Genomic DNA, 19,396 nt, shown 5'->3' with positions numbered 1-19,396 from the left:
TGAATAATTTCAGAATGCACTGTATGTATCTCTTGTTTTAATATGTTAAAATGCTATATATAGCACCCTATGCACATAAGTGGACATTATAAAGGGACATATTATTTGTAATAAAACAATGGCCAGTTTGGGTCACAGTTGTATGCAGGTTTTTTGATGTTGTAAAAACAAACATAATAGGCTATGTCAGGCCCACGAATTCGTTGTGTTTTTTCAATACGACCGGTGGGCTGATTGAGTGACACCCCTGGTTTAGAACAAACAATAGAAAGTACAAAGTAACCGTAATACAATCTGCTAATGGAATTGTCCAGGTAGAATGGATAGGTGTTTGATATCATGTAATATCATTTCAAGTAAATACATCTGTTTAAAGGGTTTTAGGCACAAAATGGATAACATAGATAGAGCATATGCTGGTAGCGAACGTTCTATCAGTGCCTCTAGATATGACCACAATGTGTTCCATGATGAGTCACGACTGAGATGAAAAGGTAATAGAACCTTCCAGAAGGGAGAGCATCATCACGATCATGTCCTTCTGCAGGTCCAGCAGCTCCTTCAATAACTCAATCTGACTTGAATCCTGGGGGAGAGGAAACGAAAGCAACTTTGTGACACATCCTTCACCACATCAAAAAGGTTAGCGCAGCTCTCTGTCTGGGGCCAGTCCGCTGCTAATATCCCAGCATGGCATTTGGAGAGATCAAGGCCCTCTGAGAGCGCTAGGTCCCAGCCATCCATCAGCACACAGGCTAATGTCATTCTGTTGGGCCCAAGCAGATGGCTGGGAGGGGCTGACTCATTTTGGGCCTCCTTTGAGCCGGCTCACAGCACATAATAAATCTGAGGAGGGACTTTGATTAGCTTAATCAAAACGCGCCCAGCCGCCCTGTCAATCTGTCCACCTGCAAACAGCCCTGCCCCTCTGGATAACCCTGAGATAAACTAAGACGGTACGAGAGGTTTCATTCTGATCCCATCTGGGTTATTGGCTACAAAGCACATCTAAGGTGTCTGGCTGTGGGAGTGATGGATCACAGCCTTCATAACCTTTCAAATTAAGGCAGGGAGAAAAGCCTGTCAACTAGACATGCTGCAGAGTACATCTCTGAGCTAAGAGAGACCTCTAGTGGCAACACAGCAGATTGTTGAACTCTCTATCCACATATAGTTTGATGTTGCATCACATGAATCAGATTCTATTCAGTTTCATATCTGATGACATAGATTGAATATTGGTTGAGTAAAAGTGAGTTGATTAGGAAATTGTACTGAGTTGTATTACCTGCGACAGCTTCATCTGCATATTGGCAAACACATGCAGGAATCCCACCACTGCATCCCATAGCCTGCTGTGTGCCAGACTCTGCTGGTTCCCAATACAAGGGCCCTGGCATCACAAAGAGAAGATCACTAAAGTCAGGACGATTGGATCACCATGATTAACCATACAACACATTCCTGTCTGTGAAGGCTAGTTTCTTCCAACCCAAGAGTCTTGTGTTACCTGTATGTACTCAGTGAGAGAGTTGAAAATCTGCTTGGCCACAGCCAGGGCTTTGGAGAAGTTCCGCTGGCCAGCCTCATCCATGATGTCTTTCCCAGAGTAGTACCAGTAAAAATCACTGATGGATTCCTAATATTGGACAAATCAACATGTAACACATGATACTGTAAACAGACATTACACAAAGCATATACGGAGTGAAGGTGGGGGATAGTATTTTACCTGCAGACGGAGCAGGTAGTCCACAGTGCTGATGATGATATTTACAGTGGTCGTGTTTCCTGTTTGAGTCCGCAGGAAGTTTTGGAAGTCTGAAGAAAGAGAAAGTGGTCAAATACCAATGAATGGTTAGAGGATCAGGTAATGATATACATAGTAGATTGTGGGCAGTAAACAAATAATACGGATCTCTCAGAACTAAATGCACAAGTCACAGGTAGGCTAGAGTACCTTAACCAGTATTGAGGTAAGGTGTTCTAGAAAGTTTTGGACGTACCGTTGTTGTGTCCCTCACAGAGCAGTTGCAGAAACCTAAAGAGATCCTTAGTGAACTCATCGTTTTGCAGTACTTTGGAACCTGGACACAGGAGATGAGATTGACGACTGTCCCCTTTGGTTAGGAGGGGGCTAGAAATCAGGCAACCCCCTCAACCTGATCTAACACAAGCTTACACCATGGCTAGCATAACTTTCACTTCAATACAAAGCTGCTGTCTAGTCCTCAAGCTCCTAGACTAGGAGACTTTGTCATGAAAGTATATGCTCCCTCTGAGATATTCATATCACTTTGACTTGATATACAGTACATACTGTATGCAGGGAAGGATGTTCGGTATACAACTGCATGGCAGAGCTTTGTTGTTCTGTACTTCAGATACAAGCAAAGCTTTGGGAATGTTATTCTTATTCCTAATTTACTTTATCAAGTAATATTGGTTAGTAGTATCAACATAAAAGAGACAGACAAGTTTCCACATAGACCACAAGCACTAACTTTGTATGGCAGGAGAGAGAGTTAAGAGTCTGTCGGGGTCTGATGCTATGGATTGAACAATCTGACCATATGTCTTATTGGAGCATGCATGTGTTCCTTCAGATCAGTATTTTATTATTACATTCCAGACAGAGGGGAGGGAGAAGGGTTGGGAYCTGGACGGAGAGCAATCAGGATGGCAGCATTGCGAAATGAGTAGAATCTAAACCATGTATTTACCCCGCTCACTCACGTTGACTGCGACCGATGAGTTAAAATATGATAAGAAGAAACAAACAAAAAAAGCAGACATAAGCAAAGGAGAAGACATTGAGTTTCAATAAGAAGTAAGGAAGAAGAGATCTATATCGACATCACTTTAGGCGTTGGACATACAGTAGACATGCGGTTAAGAGTCTCAGGTAGGTAGGTCTACAGGTTCTGCTGCACAGTTTGGCAGGACTGGTGTTGGACAGGGGGTGAGAACACTACAGGACTGCAGTCACCATCACTTATGCCTGGTTACATGAGGTTGGAATGAGCTGGAGTATCTAGGAGAACATAGCCATTTACTGTATGCACTCCATTAGATCCAACCGCTTCTATGGTGGGTGATCTATTGTGTATAGATCTGTTTTCTATCTCGTTGACAGACAGTGCTCAGATGTCACATGACTGAGGAACATACAGTAGCACAGYCTCATGAACACAGACACAATGACATACGTGACATGGAGATMAGCTTTTTCATCACAAACATAAGAGCGAACGTGGCGCGCTAATGCTGCACCATGTATCTGTAGTAGCCCTATCACAGGCCTTCTTCTAACARAACAAAGGCATGGGCCAATCATTAGCTGGTGGGTTGGACATCGGCTGACCAATCGTAATGACAGGTGGTGTATCCTTACGGACTGCTGTTATTGCTTGCTTATAAATATGAAGGAATAGCCTCCAGATGTAATCTTGACATGACCTCCATCACAAGGTTCAGTAAGTCTCCATTAATGAATTCAGTTTCTCTATGGACCGATTCAGAATTTACAACAAGGTGTTAATAGGAACACAGTGACCACTTGGTGTAGCACAAGCAGTAAAAGCAACCCACCAAAAATCATATTAGTTGAATAATGCAATTTTAGACAGGCTTTGTCTGTGAGCATTCACTGGTTGSCAATCAGAAGACAGGCAATTTATGACCCTGTTGGTGGGTGGGAGGAAGTGGGAGGGGTCAGATGAAATCAACATGGAGTCTTTAGAATTATATATTTGTTGTCTACTAAATATTTATATTTTATACTTGTTTATGGTTTTAGACATAACAKATCTGTACGGAGCATCATGGTTCAGCATTCGCCAATAGCACCAAGTAGACTTGACTCTCAAAGGTAAGAAAATAAATTGTTATCTTATAATCAAAACGCATCTACAATTACTTTTCATTAACACAAAACAATTCTAAGATATGCATGTATTTAATATATCAGAATTCAAATGTCATTCCTTTCTGACAGGAAAGAGAGATTACTGTGCATATGTCTGTCTGAGGTAGTCTAGTGATTCCCCTCACTTACTTGATCCTTCCTCAGTCACCATCCCAAGACCTTCCGCTTTGTTTTGCCTTTCGAATGCATTCAAATCCAGGACACTAATGAATTTGAAGGAAAGAGAGCCAATGTGGTTTATATCTTTTAACATGTATAGTTTTGCTCTGTTTGAATGTCAAACAGTCAAAGATTTGTTTGTGTGTTGTGATATCATTTTACCTGCAAGACTGCATGAGTCCTGACAAACTCTTGAAAAAGCCAGCATCTCCTTTTTCTTTCAGATAGTCAAGCATTTTCTACAAAAAAGGAAAGACACAAAACAAATTGAGCTATACAGTGCCACTGTACATACTGAAAAGATTGATATGGACCATAAATATTCTGATATACCTGCTGAACCAGTATGTTGCCTCCGTTGAGTATAGAGATGCCCAGCTTCAAGGTAAAGGTCACCATGGGCCCAAGCGTACCTAAAGAGGATAATCAGGGATCATATTGTGTGTGTATATGTGTGTGTGTGTGTGTGTGTGTGTGTGTGTGTGTGTGTGTGTGTGTGTGTGTACCTTTGCTGGCGCTGATCATCTGTAACACCATCTCAGCAGCTCCTCTGTCATGCAGRCTGGCCTGCTGGTACAGKGTCTTCTGTTTCTCCATCTCTTTTTCCTAACAGGTCAACAAACATCATGTAAACACACACCATGTAAACAAACACAGCTCCTTACAAAACCATTGAAACTAGTCAAATCTAATATCTCGATGGGAGGTCCAAAACACCTCAAACGTTTTCTCTTTTCCTTCTTCATCTTCTTCTTCTTCATCTTCTGCACAACTCTAAAGACAAAAGTTTTGGTAGTCAGATCTCTGGTAACCTCTACATGACACTAAAGACATGTATCCAAAAGCAGATTCATATAGGCTTTGTACCTTTGCCATCATGTCTGCATACGCAATATACAAAGGATCCTCTTCCAAAGAACTGAATGGAAAAGCAGAATAAACATGTGTAAATGAACCTTACATAACTAAACAAATACACTCCATAATAAACACATCTCTCAGGTGCATGACTAAGAATAAATGTGACACAATTACTTGTGCTCGAGGGCCTCTCCCTGTGTGGGGAGAAATGCTGCAGTGTTTTAGTTCAATGCGACAGTTTATTAGCCAAGGGATACACCGGCAATATTACATAGCACAGATGGAGCTAGCAGCACGATGCCAGGTGCCTAGGTGTGTGTGTGTGTGTTTACCTCCGCTCAGTGAGCGCATTGTGACTGAAATGCAGGATGAGCTGATGAAGAGGGTCTGGCTGCATCTCTGCCTCCTCCTCTTCCTCCTCCTCCACCTTCAGTTGGGTCTTCTGCACAAACACCCAGCCACACATCAGAGTACCACCCTACCCTGAGACCCAATCACCTGTCATTACAGCAGTGCCCTTTACCCTCTGAGAGTGACAAAATGTGCCTACACTGAGTTGATACACATTTTAAAGATCACAATAACTTTACTTTGAATTAGTGAAATTGCAACAAATAAAGTTAGTTGTTCAAATTACACTGCCGTTATTCCTGCTTCAGGAATAACGGTTACCAAGGCCAATCTACTGGGCAAAAACTGGTTGAATCAACATTGTTTCCACGTCATTTCAACCCCAAAAATATATGTGATGACATTGAATCAATGTGGAAAACTGATTGGATTTGCAAAAAGTAAGGGTATGGTCTTTTTTTTCACCCAACGTTGAACCTTTTTTCAACAATTTTTTTTTTGATTGCACGTTCAATGCACATTAGTTGACAACTCAACAAAATGTGAATCAAAACTAGACGTTGAACTCACGTCTGTGCCCAGTGGGAAGGTATCAAGCAGAAATATGGATAAGTTACTATCCATATGCAGTTACCATTGCCATGATATAAAACAGTCTCCTCTGTACATCACTCACCTTAGAGACAACAAGGTGTACTTGATCAACAGAAGCACATTGAAATGAAAGATGCAGAATGTGCAGTCAAACCCTGTCCCACCATGTTGCTTCATTACTAGTGTGATGGCCCATTGAATCACAGACTGAAAGCATTCCGGGTATGACACGCCACTCATCAGCAGACCATGCAGGCCCACACACAGGGACATACACACAGGGACATACACACAGGGACATACACACAGGGACATACACACAGGGACATACACACAGGGACATACACACAGTACATTCAGATGGTACAGCAGTATCAAGGTTAGCGGTGTGAAGGTGTGTGTTCAGTAGAGATAAAGGGAGGAAGATGGAAGTTAAGCATGACTCTCCATGAGCCTGATCCATACTCTATAATACTTTATACTCGTCTACCACTTTATCCCTGAGCACCACAGATACTCTCCCAATGAAGAGAGGCCACCAGGAAAGGATGGAGCAAAAATAGTTGTAGAGGGAATACTATTCCACATGGTCATCTCTTTTAGGATGTAGCCACTTTCCCTACATTTTAAATCTATCATATTTGTAAAAAGGCTTATAAAGTGTTATAGAGTGTTTATAACCATTTTTCTTCATTACTGTTGATAAATGTAGCAGGTTCTTACACAGGGCGGCATGGGGTTTTGAAGAATTTCAGAGATATCTCGAATCAAAGTTGTAAAGAAAGCAACCCTTACACGGACAGTATATCTTAATTCTTTGATTACAACAAATTCCTCAAATGACATGACTATGACATTATACTTTGTCCATGCTGCAACAGAAAATTTATGAAGGACGCCACACCTTCCATAAATTTCACCAGTAAGCCGTAGCATCGTGGTTGGATGCTCTCTTACCCCTGTAGGAAGGGAAACAGCTCTAGAAACGGACAACGGTACAGTTACAGTACAGTACAGCCGGCACTGACATCCAGGGTGATGTCATGCGTGCCCACGTTTCAGTTTGCAAGGGACAGAGCCACACAGAGCCAGGGGCAGAACATGGATGACTGGCAGAACCCCTGCGGCACTTGGCGGGCATTGTACTGGCGAAGCGTTCGTGTTGTAGCACGGCCAGGTGAGGACGGAGAAAAGAGACTAGCCCCACAGAGAGAGCACAAAGAGAGGGCTGGGCACTGGGGTGGACAGGTACAGTACTTACTGCCAGGTCCTGCACTAGCTTCTCTTCAAAAGAGTACGTCTCTGTTTCTATCCATATTCTCTGATAGCCCAGGAGGAAGAGGTTAATAGAGCGATGCCTGGGGGGGTAGAGGGAGATTAGGAGGGTTAGCAGGGTGGACCAGGAGGAAGAGGAGAGGAGGGGGGTATTGCGTTAAGAATGGTTAATACTGGTTAGTATAGGGCAGGGCTTCCCAAACTCTGTCCTGCTTTCCCCCTCCCCTGGGTGCACATTATGGTTTTTACCCAAGGAGCACACAGCTGATTCAAATAACCAACTCATCATCAAGCTTTGATTGTTTTAATCAGCTGTGTAATGCTAGGGCAAAAAACAAAAAGTGCACCCAGGGGGGGCCCCAGGACCGAGTTTGGGAAATCCTCATATAGGGCACTGGCAAATCCAACTGGTCACCATTGAGAAACACCTTGGAAGTTTGAACTGTACCCCCCCCCCCCCATTTCATAACCCTTTCATGTATACACCAGTAAAAATGATCACAGGACATATTGATTCTAGCAACTTCTACAGTACACTGTAATGATTAAAGCTAAATAAAATACATGGTATATAAATTACAGCGACATCGGTACAGAAACCTATAACTTAGAAGAAAAAGCATTTGGTCAGAGTGAATATTTTAGTGATGAGTGTAGCTTTATAATAGGCGGACCAGTCAGAAAGCCTGCGGGATCACAGTATGAGAGTTATAGTTATAGTACAAACCATGGCTGGGAGGAGGGGGGAGGAACAGGTCACAAACGTTGTCTGAACATTACATTACCGTTAGCATGGAGAGCAGACTGTCATAGTCTGTGTTCTCATGCATTTTTTCGAGCCAATAGCGTCGGTAGGCGTTCAAGAAGTAATTATTACTTTTGTGCCTGAGGGGAGGTACAGTATAGTCATTCAGGAGAGAAAAGAGAGAGGGTAAAGTAGCAGAGACAGAGTAGTAAATATATTGTAAAAGGGTGGTAAGCCACTGTCACAAAGGGTACAGAGAGAGTTATGTGATAGTATTAGAGGTGGAAAGGAAAAGTACACTGACATTGCATAAAATGTCCTTAACATTTCTAGATTTACCCTGACTCAAAAGGCCAGTGCTTACTGATTACTCAACAATATGATGCAATGTCACATTCTCCAAAAAACAACAATAACTAGCTGGAATTAATCATTTGGTGACGAGGAGAGACATGAGAGCACACATTAAAGATGGCCGCCCCCATGTCGGGCTCTTAATTGTTTTTCTCCCCACTGTCTCTCCTCCTGAGTCTCTGTGATTGAGTTACAGTGCAACAGGGCATGAAATTGCTAGTGTCCTTTTCTATTCCTTGATAACTGCCTGAGGCGAGACATTTGTCGTACAGATTAGGGGAGGGACGCTTCATATTAATACAGGGTCAGAGCCCAGGAAAGAGGGGCGAGACTCATGAGGCATAGAGAAAGAAATAGTGTAGGGTTGGAAATGAGAGAGAATGCTAAACTTAACACAGCCTGCTGCCTCCCAATACTGACATCAGCAGCTGGGGTATTCTATTGTAATATTTGACTATTCTATTGTAATATTTATGTTTGTAAAGGACTGACTACACAACATGTAGATGGTTGTGTGATACCTGGGCAGATTGTAGAGAGGAGCCATGCGGAAGCAGGCCACCACCGCACGCTTTCTCTGCTTGGACAGCAGCTTCTGCCACACACACTTCTTTGACCTCAACGGCTGTTCCACCTACATTGAATAAATGAAGACAAAATATGTAAGTTGTAATATAACATACGAAACAGGGTGTATGGTTTGGATCACAAATGTAACTACTATCAAGTTGAGTAAAGATCAGAGAAGCAGGACATAAAGCATCCAGGATATAGATCACAGCTTAAGGATCTATAACATGGATATAAGGGGCCCGGATAGAGAAGTGGATGTAGGCAGTAAGGGGGATGCATGGTGCAGCCAGCCACTGACCTGCTCCAGATGGAAGACTGCAGCTGATATGCTCTGGACTCTGAACACTGTCCTCTCAGGGTCTGGAGGCCCCTCGTTCTTCACCATCACATCCTTATACAGGTTCAGCTGCCACCTCACTGCAGGGTCGTCTGACTGGGGGTGGGTTAGTACAGTGTAGGGGTTAGAAAACATCACAGATTTTTGATAGAGTTGCTAGTTTTATGGATGACAATAATGCCATAATATACAGCTCACCTTTTCTTGAAGGTGCAAATTTTGACGCACATGTTCCTTCACTTCATCATCTGTGTCCTTCTGTTGAGCAAAACATAAAAAACAATTAGATACACCGTCATCAGGTAGTGTGTGGCCAGTGATACCTGATCCTCAATCAGCATGGGTCCATGTGGGCTAGACAGGCCCTCTCACCAGGAGGTAACGTGTCTTGGCCAGGGAGATGAGCTCCTGGTCCCCGGGGGTGCACATGTTGAGTCCCATGGGCAACATCTTCTTCAGGGCAGCAACGATCAGGGAGGTCTGGATGGAGTAGAACTCTCCTCGCTTCCTCTTATGCTTCCTCTCCTGGTCCTGACCCCCTGACTGTTACCAGGACGGAATTACACATTAATAATTTCACCTGGCACTCACTGAAAAATGGCACTCTATTGACACTCTATTTTCTATATAGTTCACTACTTTTGTGTGCAAGTTGTGCACTGTATAGGGAATAGGATGCCATTTTGTAATATATCAGACGGGCCACACCCTTTTTATAATAGCCAATGCAGTCACTTTCTAAATTACTACCTTGTTCTAACTGTGCTTATTTCACAGTGGGAGCACAGCACACTGCACACCGAACGCTGAATTAAACCTATGGGTAGCAGAGGGAACTAAGGCATTGTTCCATCGCTGGCGGCTGAAAATATTTGCCCATGAAGCATTTCAAATGTAGCTATAGCCTGAAAGCAGCATTCGCCCACAGTTTGCCTGTACCCATACGGTGAGGTGTTATAAAAAAAATGGACTGCACTGAGAAGCTGGCACACAGAAGACACTCATATTCAACTCAGCAAGAGAGAAAGAAACACCATTAACTGTATGGATGCACACACACACACACACACCCACAACCACACACACACACACACACACACACACACACACACACACACACACACACACACACACACACACACACACACACACACACACACACCTCCGCCCAGTACGGGAGCTGAGTGACACAGGCTGACTACAACGTTCACGTCGCGTGCACGAGCGTTGCAAAATACATTTAGAAATCTATATTATTCAATTATAGCACCCACACTGCCCGCGTGCGCCAACGAGCGTCTGTGTTGGCTAAAGACTTCAAGGGCTAAAATAGAAGTCAGTTCAGATTGCGCTGAAAGTCCTGCCTCTCCCATCTCCTCATTGGTTTATAGAAGCAGGTACCCACGTGCCATCTCCTCATTGGTTATACCCACGTGGGTGACTGAAAGACGAACGAGGTCGGTGGTGGTAATGCACCTAATTTATGAAAGTTGCCAATCGTAATATAAAGTCAAGAGAAGAAAAAGCCTAGAAGGAGGAGAGATGACTAGAATTCGATTGACCGTTTGTGTGGATTAATTGTCGGAGTAGAAGACCTTGTGCATTTCAGGTAAAATAACAACTTAATGTTTATATCCCAGGACAAATTAGCTAGCAACAGCAAGCTAGCAAAATAGGACAAATTAGCTAGCAAGTGCAAGCTAGCTAGCTAAATTGCCATAAAGGTTTAATGCTTTTCGACCTGTCCCCAAATTAATGTAATTGGTTCAGAGTTTGTTTTGATATTTTAACCTGCTTGTCGTGATCACGTTTGGTGTGGGYYSACAAAATTAATTTATGCACGATGGCGCACGTGCGCAGCCGGTTTGGGTTCCGTGTAAGCCAGTGGGAGGTAGGTGCCACACACACCAGCGCAGGATATCCATCACCCAGAAACACCAATGACGTGATCATGTTATTTGTCATGGGCGTGTTGACTTTCAATAACAGAGCTGGGACATGTTCGGCCCATAAGGGAATGAGAAACGCTCGTTATGATGACAAGCAGGGCTGATGAAGGAGGGGCGATAAGCGCTAATGATTGGCTGGTGTAATCTGTTAACAGCAAGGCAGGGCAGACTATTGTGGTCCCGTGTGGCTCAGTTGGTAGAGCATGGCGCTTCCAGTGAATTAAGTGTACAAGCAGACAGGATTAAAAAAATAAAACAACAAATCTATTCCCTGTACCTGAGGAGGTGACATGGCTTCTGTTTGTGAGGGAATATTAGTTGTGTTGTTTGGCCACGGGGGATATGAGTGTTAGGGTTGCTGGAGCAGGGAGAGAGAAAGAGCTGAATCTACAGAATGGAGCCCAGTAACAAGGCTCAGCTGGAATGTGCTGACAGATAGCAGCAGGAGGTTGGACTGAGGTTAGCTGGGTTAGGATGTGAACATACATGACCACAGGGGTTGCAGAGTGCTCCAAGTTATAGTAGTAGAGCACTCCAGCAGTGGGAATATGCTGTACTGTTTTGCAGGGGTGCAACTTTCACTGAAATTGCATTTTTGTCCCCCCCAGTTTTATCATTGGAATGTGATACAAAACGAGGCAATAGTGTGCTTTAGGACCTTGCAGATTCCTCAGTCAGGTAGGCTGAGGGAGTGTTTATTCGACTGGATAAACTTCTAAAAGCAAAGTTGRGCCCCTGCTGTTTTGTTTGTCTCAGAAAGCAGCCACATATTAATAAGCCCTACCTTTGACATCTTCGTCTTGCTATCACCAGTCAGGAAAGACAGGTTGTTGATTTCATTCTGAACCACAAAGTTCTGCTCTTCCCTTTTGAAGTTCTGAGGAAAGAGCAATACCAATGTACATGATGAAGACACCTTCTGCTTTGCTCATTTCTCAATCTAAAATGTCCTATCTATTGTAATCGCTAGTTTGTCCATTGTTGATAAGGAGAAATCGTACATGTGATTTGCACCAGAGGATGAAGATCTCAGCCACCATTCTGAAGAGTTCATTGGAGTCAGCGTCTGGTTCTTTCAGCCACCTGGACCTGCAGGAGAAAGGAGAGAGAGGAGATGATTATTATATATAATATACACTCACCAGCCAGTTTATTAGGTACAACCATTTAGTACCCGGTCCGGTGCGACCCCCCCATTGCCTCCAGAACAGCCTGAATGTTTCGGGCATGGATTCCACAAGTCGGAAACATTCCACAGGGATGTTGGTCCATGCTGAGGCGATGGCATCCCACAGTTTCTGCAGATTGGACGGCGGTACACCAGCCTGTATTGTTGACACCAGGCAGGATGGGTCCATGGACTCATGGACTTTGCCTACGCCAAATCCTGACTCCGCCATCAGCATGCATGACGCAACAGGAACCGGGATTTGTTGGACCAGGTGATGTTTTTCCACTACTTAATTGTCCAGTGTTGGTGATCGCGCACCCACTTGAGCCGCTTCTTGTTTTTAGCTGATAGGAGTGGAACTCGGTCATCTGCTGCAATAGCTCATCCGTGACAAGGATTGACGAGTTGTGTCGTTCTGCACACCACTGCGCCGTTATTTGTCTGTTTGTGGCCCGCCTCTTAGCTTACACGATTCTTACCATTCTCCTTCGAGCTGTTCTCGCCCACAGGACTGCCGCTGACAAGAAGCTTGTTGTTTGTCACACTGTTCTCGCCCACAGGACTGCCGCTGACTGGAAGCTTGTTGTTNAAGCTTGTTGTTTGTCACACTGTTCTCGCCCACAGGACTGCCGCTGACTGGAAGCTTGTTGTTTGTCACACAGTTCTCGCCCACAGGACTTCCACTGACTGGAAGCGTGTTGTTTGTCACACAGTTCTCGCCCACAGGACTTCCACTGACTGGAAGCTTTTTGTTTGTCACACTGTTCTCGCCCACAGGACTGCCGCTGACTGGAAGCGTGTTGTTTGTCACACTGTTCTCGCCCACAGGACTTCCACTGACTGGAAGCTTTTTGTTTGTCACACTGTTCTCGGGAAACCCTAGACACTGTCGTGTGTGAAAAGCTCAGGAGGGGGGGCGTTTTGCCCATTCTAACATACTTTTTCCAACCTACACTGTGAATGTTTAAATGATGTATTCAATATAGACAAGAAAAATACAGTAATTTGTGTGTTATTAGTTTAAGCACACTATTGTTGTGACTTAGATGAAGAAAATGTGTGAAGATGTGATGACAAATTTATGCAGAAATCCAGGTAATTCCAAAGGATTCACATACTTCTTCTTGTCACTGTACGTACACACACAACCAGTCAAAAGTTTAGACACACCTACTCATTCAAGGGTTTTTCTTTATTCTACATTGTAGAATAATAGTGAAGACATCAAAACGAAAAAATTAAATAACACATATGGAATCATGTAGTAACTGATAAAGTGTTAAACAAATCAAAATCTATTTTATATTTGAGATTCTTCAAAGTAGCCACCCATTGCCTTGATGACAGCTTGGCATTCTCTCAACCAGCTTCACCTGGAAGGCATTTCCAACAGTCTTGAAGGAGTTCCCACATATGCTAAACACTTGTTGGCTGCTTTTTCTTCACTCTGCGGTCCAACTCATCCCAAACCATCTCAATTGGGTTGAGGTCAGGTGATTGTGGAGACCAGGTCATCTGATGCAGTACTCAATCACGCTCCTTCTTGGAGGTGTTGGGTCATTGTCCTGTTAAAAAACAAATGAGAGTCCCACTAAGCATTAAACCAGATGGGATGGCGTATCGCTGCAGAATGCTGTGGTAGCCATGCTGGTTAAGTGTGCCTTGAACTCTAAATAAATCACTGACAGTGTCAACAGCAAAGCACCATCACACCTCCTCCTCCATGCTTCACGGTGGGAACCACACATGCGGAGATCATCTGTTCATTTGTGTTGTGATGTGGTTGTGTTGTGGTTTCTTTGCAGCAATTCGACCATGAAGGCCTGATTCACACAGTCTCCTCTGAACAGTTGATGTTGAGATGTGTCTGTTACTTGAACTTCTGTGAAGCATTTATTTGGGCTGCAATTTTTTAAGCTGGTAACTCTAATGATTATCATTTGCAGCAGAGGTAACTCTGGCTCTTCCTTTCCTGTGGCAGTCCTCATGAGAGCCAGTTTCATCATAGCGCTTGATGGTTTTTGCAACTGCACTTGAAAGTTCTTGAAATGATCCGGATTGACTGACCTTCATGTCTGAACTTCTTGTGTATAGGGGGCAGCATTTTCACTTTTGGATGAATAGCGTGCCCATAGTGAACTGCCTCCTACTCTGTCCCAGATGCTAATATATGCATATTATTATTACAGTGGATATAAACCACTCTGAAGTTTCTAAAACTTTTTGAATGATGTCTGTGAGTATAACAGAACTCATATGGCAGGCAAAAACATGAGAAAAAATCCAAACAGGAAGTAGAGATTCTGAGGCTGGTCGATTTTCAACTCATTGCCTATTCAATTCCCTGTAAGATATGGATCTGTTTGCACTTCCTACGCCTTCCACTAGATGTCAACAGTCTGTAGAACTTGGAATGAAGCTATATCGTGATGTTGAGCCGGATGGAGGGTGTTTCAGTCATTGGTCTGGCAGAATGCCAGTTCCTGGTCACGCGCATTCCAAATCGTCTTGCTTTCCATTACTTCTAGAGACACAAAGGAATTCTCCGGTTGGAACGTTATTGGATAGTTATGATAACAACATCCTGAATATTGATTCTCTACTTGGTTTGACCAGTTTATTCGACCTGTATATAACTTTTTGAGGTTTTCGTGCACTAAACGTGCTAGCAAAAGTAGCTACTTAGACATAAGTAAATGGACATTATCGAAAAAACAGACTTTATTGTGGAACTAGGATTCCTGGGAGTGCATTCTGATGAAGATTATCAAGTGTTAGGATAAGATGTAATTTCGTATTTCTGTTGACTCCAACATGGCGGAGAAAAATGTTGTTATATCTGAGCGCCGTCTCAGATTATTGCATGGTGTGCTTTTTCCGTAAAGTTTTTTTGAAATCTGACACAGCGGTTGCATTAAGAACAAGTGTATCTTTAATTCTATGTAAAACATGTATCTTTCATCAAAGGTATGATGAGTATTCCTGTTATTAGATGTGGCTCTCTGCATTTCTCCGGATATTTTGGAGGCATTTCTGAACATGGCGCCAATGTAAACTAAGATTTTTGGATATAAATATGCACATTATCGAACAAAACATACATGTATTGTGTAACATGATGTCCTATGAGTGTCATCTGATGAAGATCATCAAAGGTTAGTGATTAATTTTATCTCTATTTCTGCTTTTTGTGACTCCTATCTTTGGCTGGGAAAATGGCTGTGTTTTTCTGTGGCTATGTACTGACCTAACATAATCGTTTGGTGTGCTTTCGCCGTAAATCCTTTTTGAAATCAGACATGTTGGCTGGATTCACAACATGTGTAGCTGTAATATGGTGTCTTTCATGTGTGATTTCATTAAAGATTGATTTTTATAGTAATATATTTTAATTTGGCGTGCTGCATTTTTTCTGACTTTTGGCCAAGCGGGATGTTAGCGTCCCACATATCCCAGAGAAGTTAAAGTAATGATGGACTGTCGTTTCTCGTTGCTTATTTGAGCTGTTCTTGCCATAATATGGATGTGTTCTTTTACCAAATAGGGCCATCTTCTGTACACCACCCCTACCTTGTCACAACACAACTGATTGGCTCAAATGCATTACGAAAGAAAGAAATTGCACAAATTAGCTTTAAAAAAAGGCACACCTGTTAATTGAAATGCATTCCAGGTGACTACCACATGAAGCTGGTTTAGAGAATGCCAAGTGTGTGCAAAGCTGTCATCAAGGCAAAGGATGGCTACTTTGAAGAACCTCAAATCTATTTAGATTTTTTAAACACTTTTTTGGTTACTACATGATMCCATATGTGTCATTTCATAGTTTTGATGTCTTCACTATTATTCTACAATGTAGAAAATAGTAAAAATAAAGAAACTCTTGAATGAGTAGGTGTGTCCAAACTTTTGACTGGTACTGAATATGTATATAATAAATTATAAGAGATGAACAAACATCAATATAATATCCTCTGCTCCACAGCCTTGCCCCCAAACCAGTGTAGTCTTGAATTACAATAGGTCCTAGGGTACTGATGAAACACAACCACATCATCTCATTTCACTCCACTGTAAACAACTCAATTAGCAGGCTCACCTGTTATTGTCTACGTAATGGATGAGCATCGGGTAGAAGGCGTAGAGGTCTCTGCAGAGCACAGCGAACTCATCCAGGATGAGGAGCTCAGCCTCCTGGGTGTCTCCCTTACTGTCAGCTTTCAGTAGCTCCTCCTCCGTCACCACCTTCACTGTCTTCTTCTTCAGCTTCTCCAGCGTAGGCAGGAAGTGACTCTTCAACAGAACAGCCCTGGCCTTACTGATGATAGGCTGGGCGTACACTGCACCCACAGAAGTCATAGTGAGAAACACATTGTCAGTTGTTTTTCTTAGAAATTAAAAATAAAACAAAAGCACTCTTGCTAGGAATGCAAAAGACAATCTTTTGTCAGTCTATGGATCATCTGATCAGTACTGTATACAAATATTCAAATTGTTTTTCCCTCAAAAGCAGTATGTTTCCTAAAGCTCCAACCCACTGTGTCAGACTGCTGTACACTCCCACACAGTAATGCAACCCAACTAACCTGCGATCCTCTTCATCCAGGAGGCCTCGTCGATGCCCAGGTTGCTGTTGAGGATCTTCAGGATGTTTCCCAGGATGAGGCTGAGGTGTTCTGAGGTGACGGTGGTGGAGAAGACACTGCCCCCAACACTGCCCCCGCTGTGCGGAGACGGCTGGTTCTCTGGGCCCTTCTCCCACCAGTAGGACAGGTAGTTACACAGCATGGGCAGCACCACCTCGATGACGTGGGGCATCTCTGTGTAGCGCGCCCCAGACTCAGACATGTCGTTGATGTCCTTCATCAGGACGTCTAGACGAGGCATCTCCGGACACATCTCCTCCACCGCGTCTGGCATGCCTAGGACTACACAAACACAACACAAACATAACACAAACATAACCACGACACAACACACATGATAAGCAAACAACCATTTAATGCAGTATTACGGTATACAGCATCATAATAGTGTGGAACTCACTGGCGCGTTCGCGGGCAGTCTTGGTGTTGAACACAGAGCAGGGGTTGTGTTTGTTGAGCAGTGGCTCCAGGAAGGCCACAGGCATGGCGCCTGCCAGGGTGGCCAGACACTCCCCCAGGGCCGGCAGCTGCCTGCAGGGGAGAAGAAGAGACAGACACAGATTTATACTATCTGTGATGTGATAGCAGTCTCATATCAATATGTAAATAATACTACCTTTCCACGTAGATGTTTTTCCCAGTCCCGAGTGCATACAGGCTGGTCAGGATACGATAGCATGACACTTGGACATCATCCACTGAAAACACAAAGCAGAAAGCGTGTTTACATTGATATGCACAGCGTCAGCGACATGATTTAAAGCACAGTGCTCCACTCCTCCCGTCTCCTACAGCTGTAGGTCTTGCTGTGGTCACTCACAGAGCAGGTCCACTCCAAAGTGGTGCTGGGTGATGTGTTCAAACAGGGCAGTGAGGATGGGCAGTAGTGCCACCGTGGTGTAGTTAATGTTCTGGGACACGCCCTTCATCTGTGAGCGGGAGTGGGTGAACTTCCCCAACTTCAGGTTCTCAAAGGTCTTCTCCAGGTCCTCCGCTGCGTTCTCGAAGAACGTCCTTAACCCCGCCTTCACCAGCTCTGAGCCAGACTTCATCACCGTCCTGTCGGAGGGAAGGGGTTAATAATGATGGAGGAGTGTGTAGTCTGTCATTGTTGCCATTTTTGCACACAATAACCACACAATGTCCCCATGTGGGATATTAAAGTTAGCGTTTTTGAGAACAATAATTTCCGTATGATTGAAGAGTTCCCAAAGGACAGCTTCATTTTCGTACAGAGAGCTCCCAAGGGACTGTGATTTGAGCTCCCATCTGACCTTGAATATTTACAGTGCATGATTTATACAGTAAATTATGTAAATATCTAGATTCAAGGGAAGGTTGTCAGTGTAGGTATGTGCAGAAATATTACACCCCCCCCCAAAACGGTTTGATACATTAAGCAGATTAGATTAGTCAATATTTTGTCAAGTATATTGTGACTTGTCGTAATGTTTTTTGATTCTGTGTTGAATCTCCCACAGGGAGGGAGGTGAAAGACAAAGCCCATGGGCAGGCACAGTACAGTAACTACATCCTCAGTATCAACATCATGTTTAATGCATTGCTATTTTAACCTCAGTTTTTAGAACTGTTGCCTGAAACCACACATTGGTTCTGAAGAACACTAGGAGTCCAGAGCTGGCTACAGTACATGTTGTCTATGCATGCTAAGTGTACTTGTATAAATGCCCGTGGGAGTTTTTTCTCTTAATGTCAATGATTCCAAGATGGCATGAATAACACAAACTGGTGAGTATAAACATGTTGTAATGTAAGTCATGTAATGTTGTATAGGTTAGACATGAGGTGGCCTCTTTTCCAATGACATGTGCTGTAAAATTGCTACGTAACAGACCTCTTTCAAACCTTTGATTTAATTTCAAACTCTGTGGATGTATATTGTGACATAGGACTATAGGACTGAGCTCCACCCACCTGGTGTCCAGTGTGTGGGCCAGGATGTGGAGACAGCTCACCATGGTGGTGGAGTCACTCCCTACAGGAGAACACAGTACAGCGATTAGCACACATATCACACACTAAGTCATTCATGAAAGCAATTTAAAAAAGCGCCGAATCAGCTCCTTACCGAAGAGGGAAATCCTGTGTCTGACAAGAGCTGCCAGTTTACAGAACAGGCTGGAAAAAAGAGAAAGAGAGAAAGAACGAAAGCAAGGAGGTTAAAGGGTAAGAGGAGGAAAAGATGACAAGATGAAGGGAGTATTAAGAGAAGAGTAGGTAAGTAGCATACACAGGTAGTGAGAAAGTGTAACTCGCTGCAGGATAGTGAGATGGTAGTGTACCGACCTGGTGACCATCTCCTTCTCCTTATTAGATGCATAGCCGCTGCTGCTCAGGTTCTTACTGGGAGAAGACAGGAAGTAGAGACAGTGGTTCTTGAAGTACTGGTCTATCAGAGGGAGGAGGACCTAAAGGCAAAAAAACAATTTAGG

The 19,396-nt window shown here is 43.5% G+C and overlaps 1 protein-coding gene across 1 annotated transcript in view; it reads right to left on the bottom strand.

Annotated features, from left to right (window-relative positions):
- LOC112080552 (ryanodine receptor 3-like) overlaps nt 1-19,396 on the bottom strand; it is a 73,998-nt gene that overhangs the window by 13,342 nt on the left and 41,260 nt on the right. Inside the window, exons 37-64 of the mRNA XM_070442626.1 lie at nt 19,251-19,372; nt 19,033-19,082; nt 18,879-18,939; nt 17,764-18,002; nt 17,560-17,641; nt 17,344-17,474; nt 16,884-17,225; nt 16,397-16,637; nt 12,128-12,215; nt 11,911-12,003; nt 9,550-9,720; nt 9,376-9,435; nt 9,139-9,273; nt 8,789-8,901; nt 7,155-7,251; nt 5,281-5,390; nt 4,955-5,006; nt 4,805-4,861; nt 4,594-4,693; nt 4,421-4,500; nt 4,250-4,326; nt 4,058-4,131; nt 2,724-2,741; nt 2,007-2,087; nt 1,733-1,821; nt 1,511-1,639; nt 1,289-1,393; nt 505-586 (exon numbers count right to left, since the gene is read on the bottom strand). Of these exons, the coding sequence (XP_070298727.1) occupies nt 505-586; nt 1,289-1,393; nt 1,511-1,639; nt 1,733-1,821; nt 2,007-2,087; nt 2,724-2,741; nt 4,058-4,131; nt 4,250-4,326; nt 4,421-4,500; nt 4,594-4,693; nt 4,805-4,861; nt 4,955-5,006; nt 5,281-5,390; nt 7,155-7,251; nt 8,789-8,901; nt 9,139-9,273; nt 9,376-9,435; nt 9,550-9,720; nt 11,911-12,003; nt 12,128-12,215; nt 16,397-16,637; nt 16,884-17,225; nt 17,344-17,474; nt 17,560-17,641; nt 17,764-18,002; nt 18,879-18,939; nt 19,033-19,082; nt 19,251-19,372 (3,079 nt within the window). The remainder of the gene's footprint in view (nt 1-504; nt 587-1,288; nt 1,394-1,510; nt 1,640-1,732; nt 1,822-2,006; nt 2,088-2,723; nt 2,742-4,057; nt 4,132-4,249; nt 4,327-4,420; nt 4,501-4,593; nt 4,694-4,804; nt 4,862-4,954; nt 5,007-5,280; nt 5,391-7,154; nt 7,252-8,788; nt 8,902-9,138; nt 9,274-9,375; nt 9,436-9,549; nt 9,721-11,910; nt 12,004-12,127; nt 12,216-16,396; nt 16,638-16,883; nt 17,226-17,343; nt 17,475-17,559; nt 17,642-17,763; nt 18,003-18,878; nt 18,940-19,032; nt 19,083-19,250; nt 19,373-19,396) is intronic.

The sequence above is a fragment of the Salvelinus sp. IW2-2015 genome, unplaced genomic scaffold (assembly GCF_002910315.2).
Source record: "Salvelinus sp. IW2-2015 unplaced genomic scaffold, ASM291031v2 Un_scaffold16374, whole genome shotgun sequence".
Taxonomy (NCBI): Eukaryota; Metazoa; Chordata; class Actinopteri; order Salmoniformes; family Salmonidae; genus Salvelinus; species Salvelinus sp. IW2-2015.
Note: the sequence above shows the minus strand (reverse complement) of the source record. Positions and strands in the feature narration are given on the sequence as shown.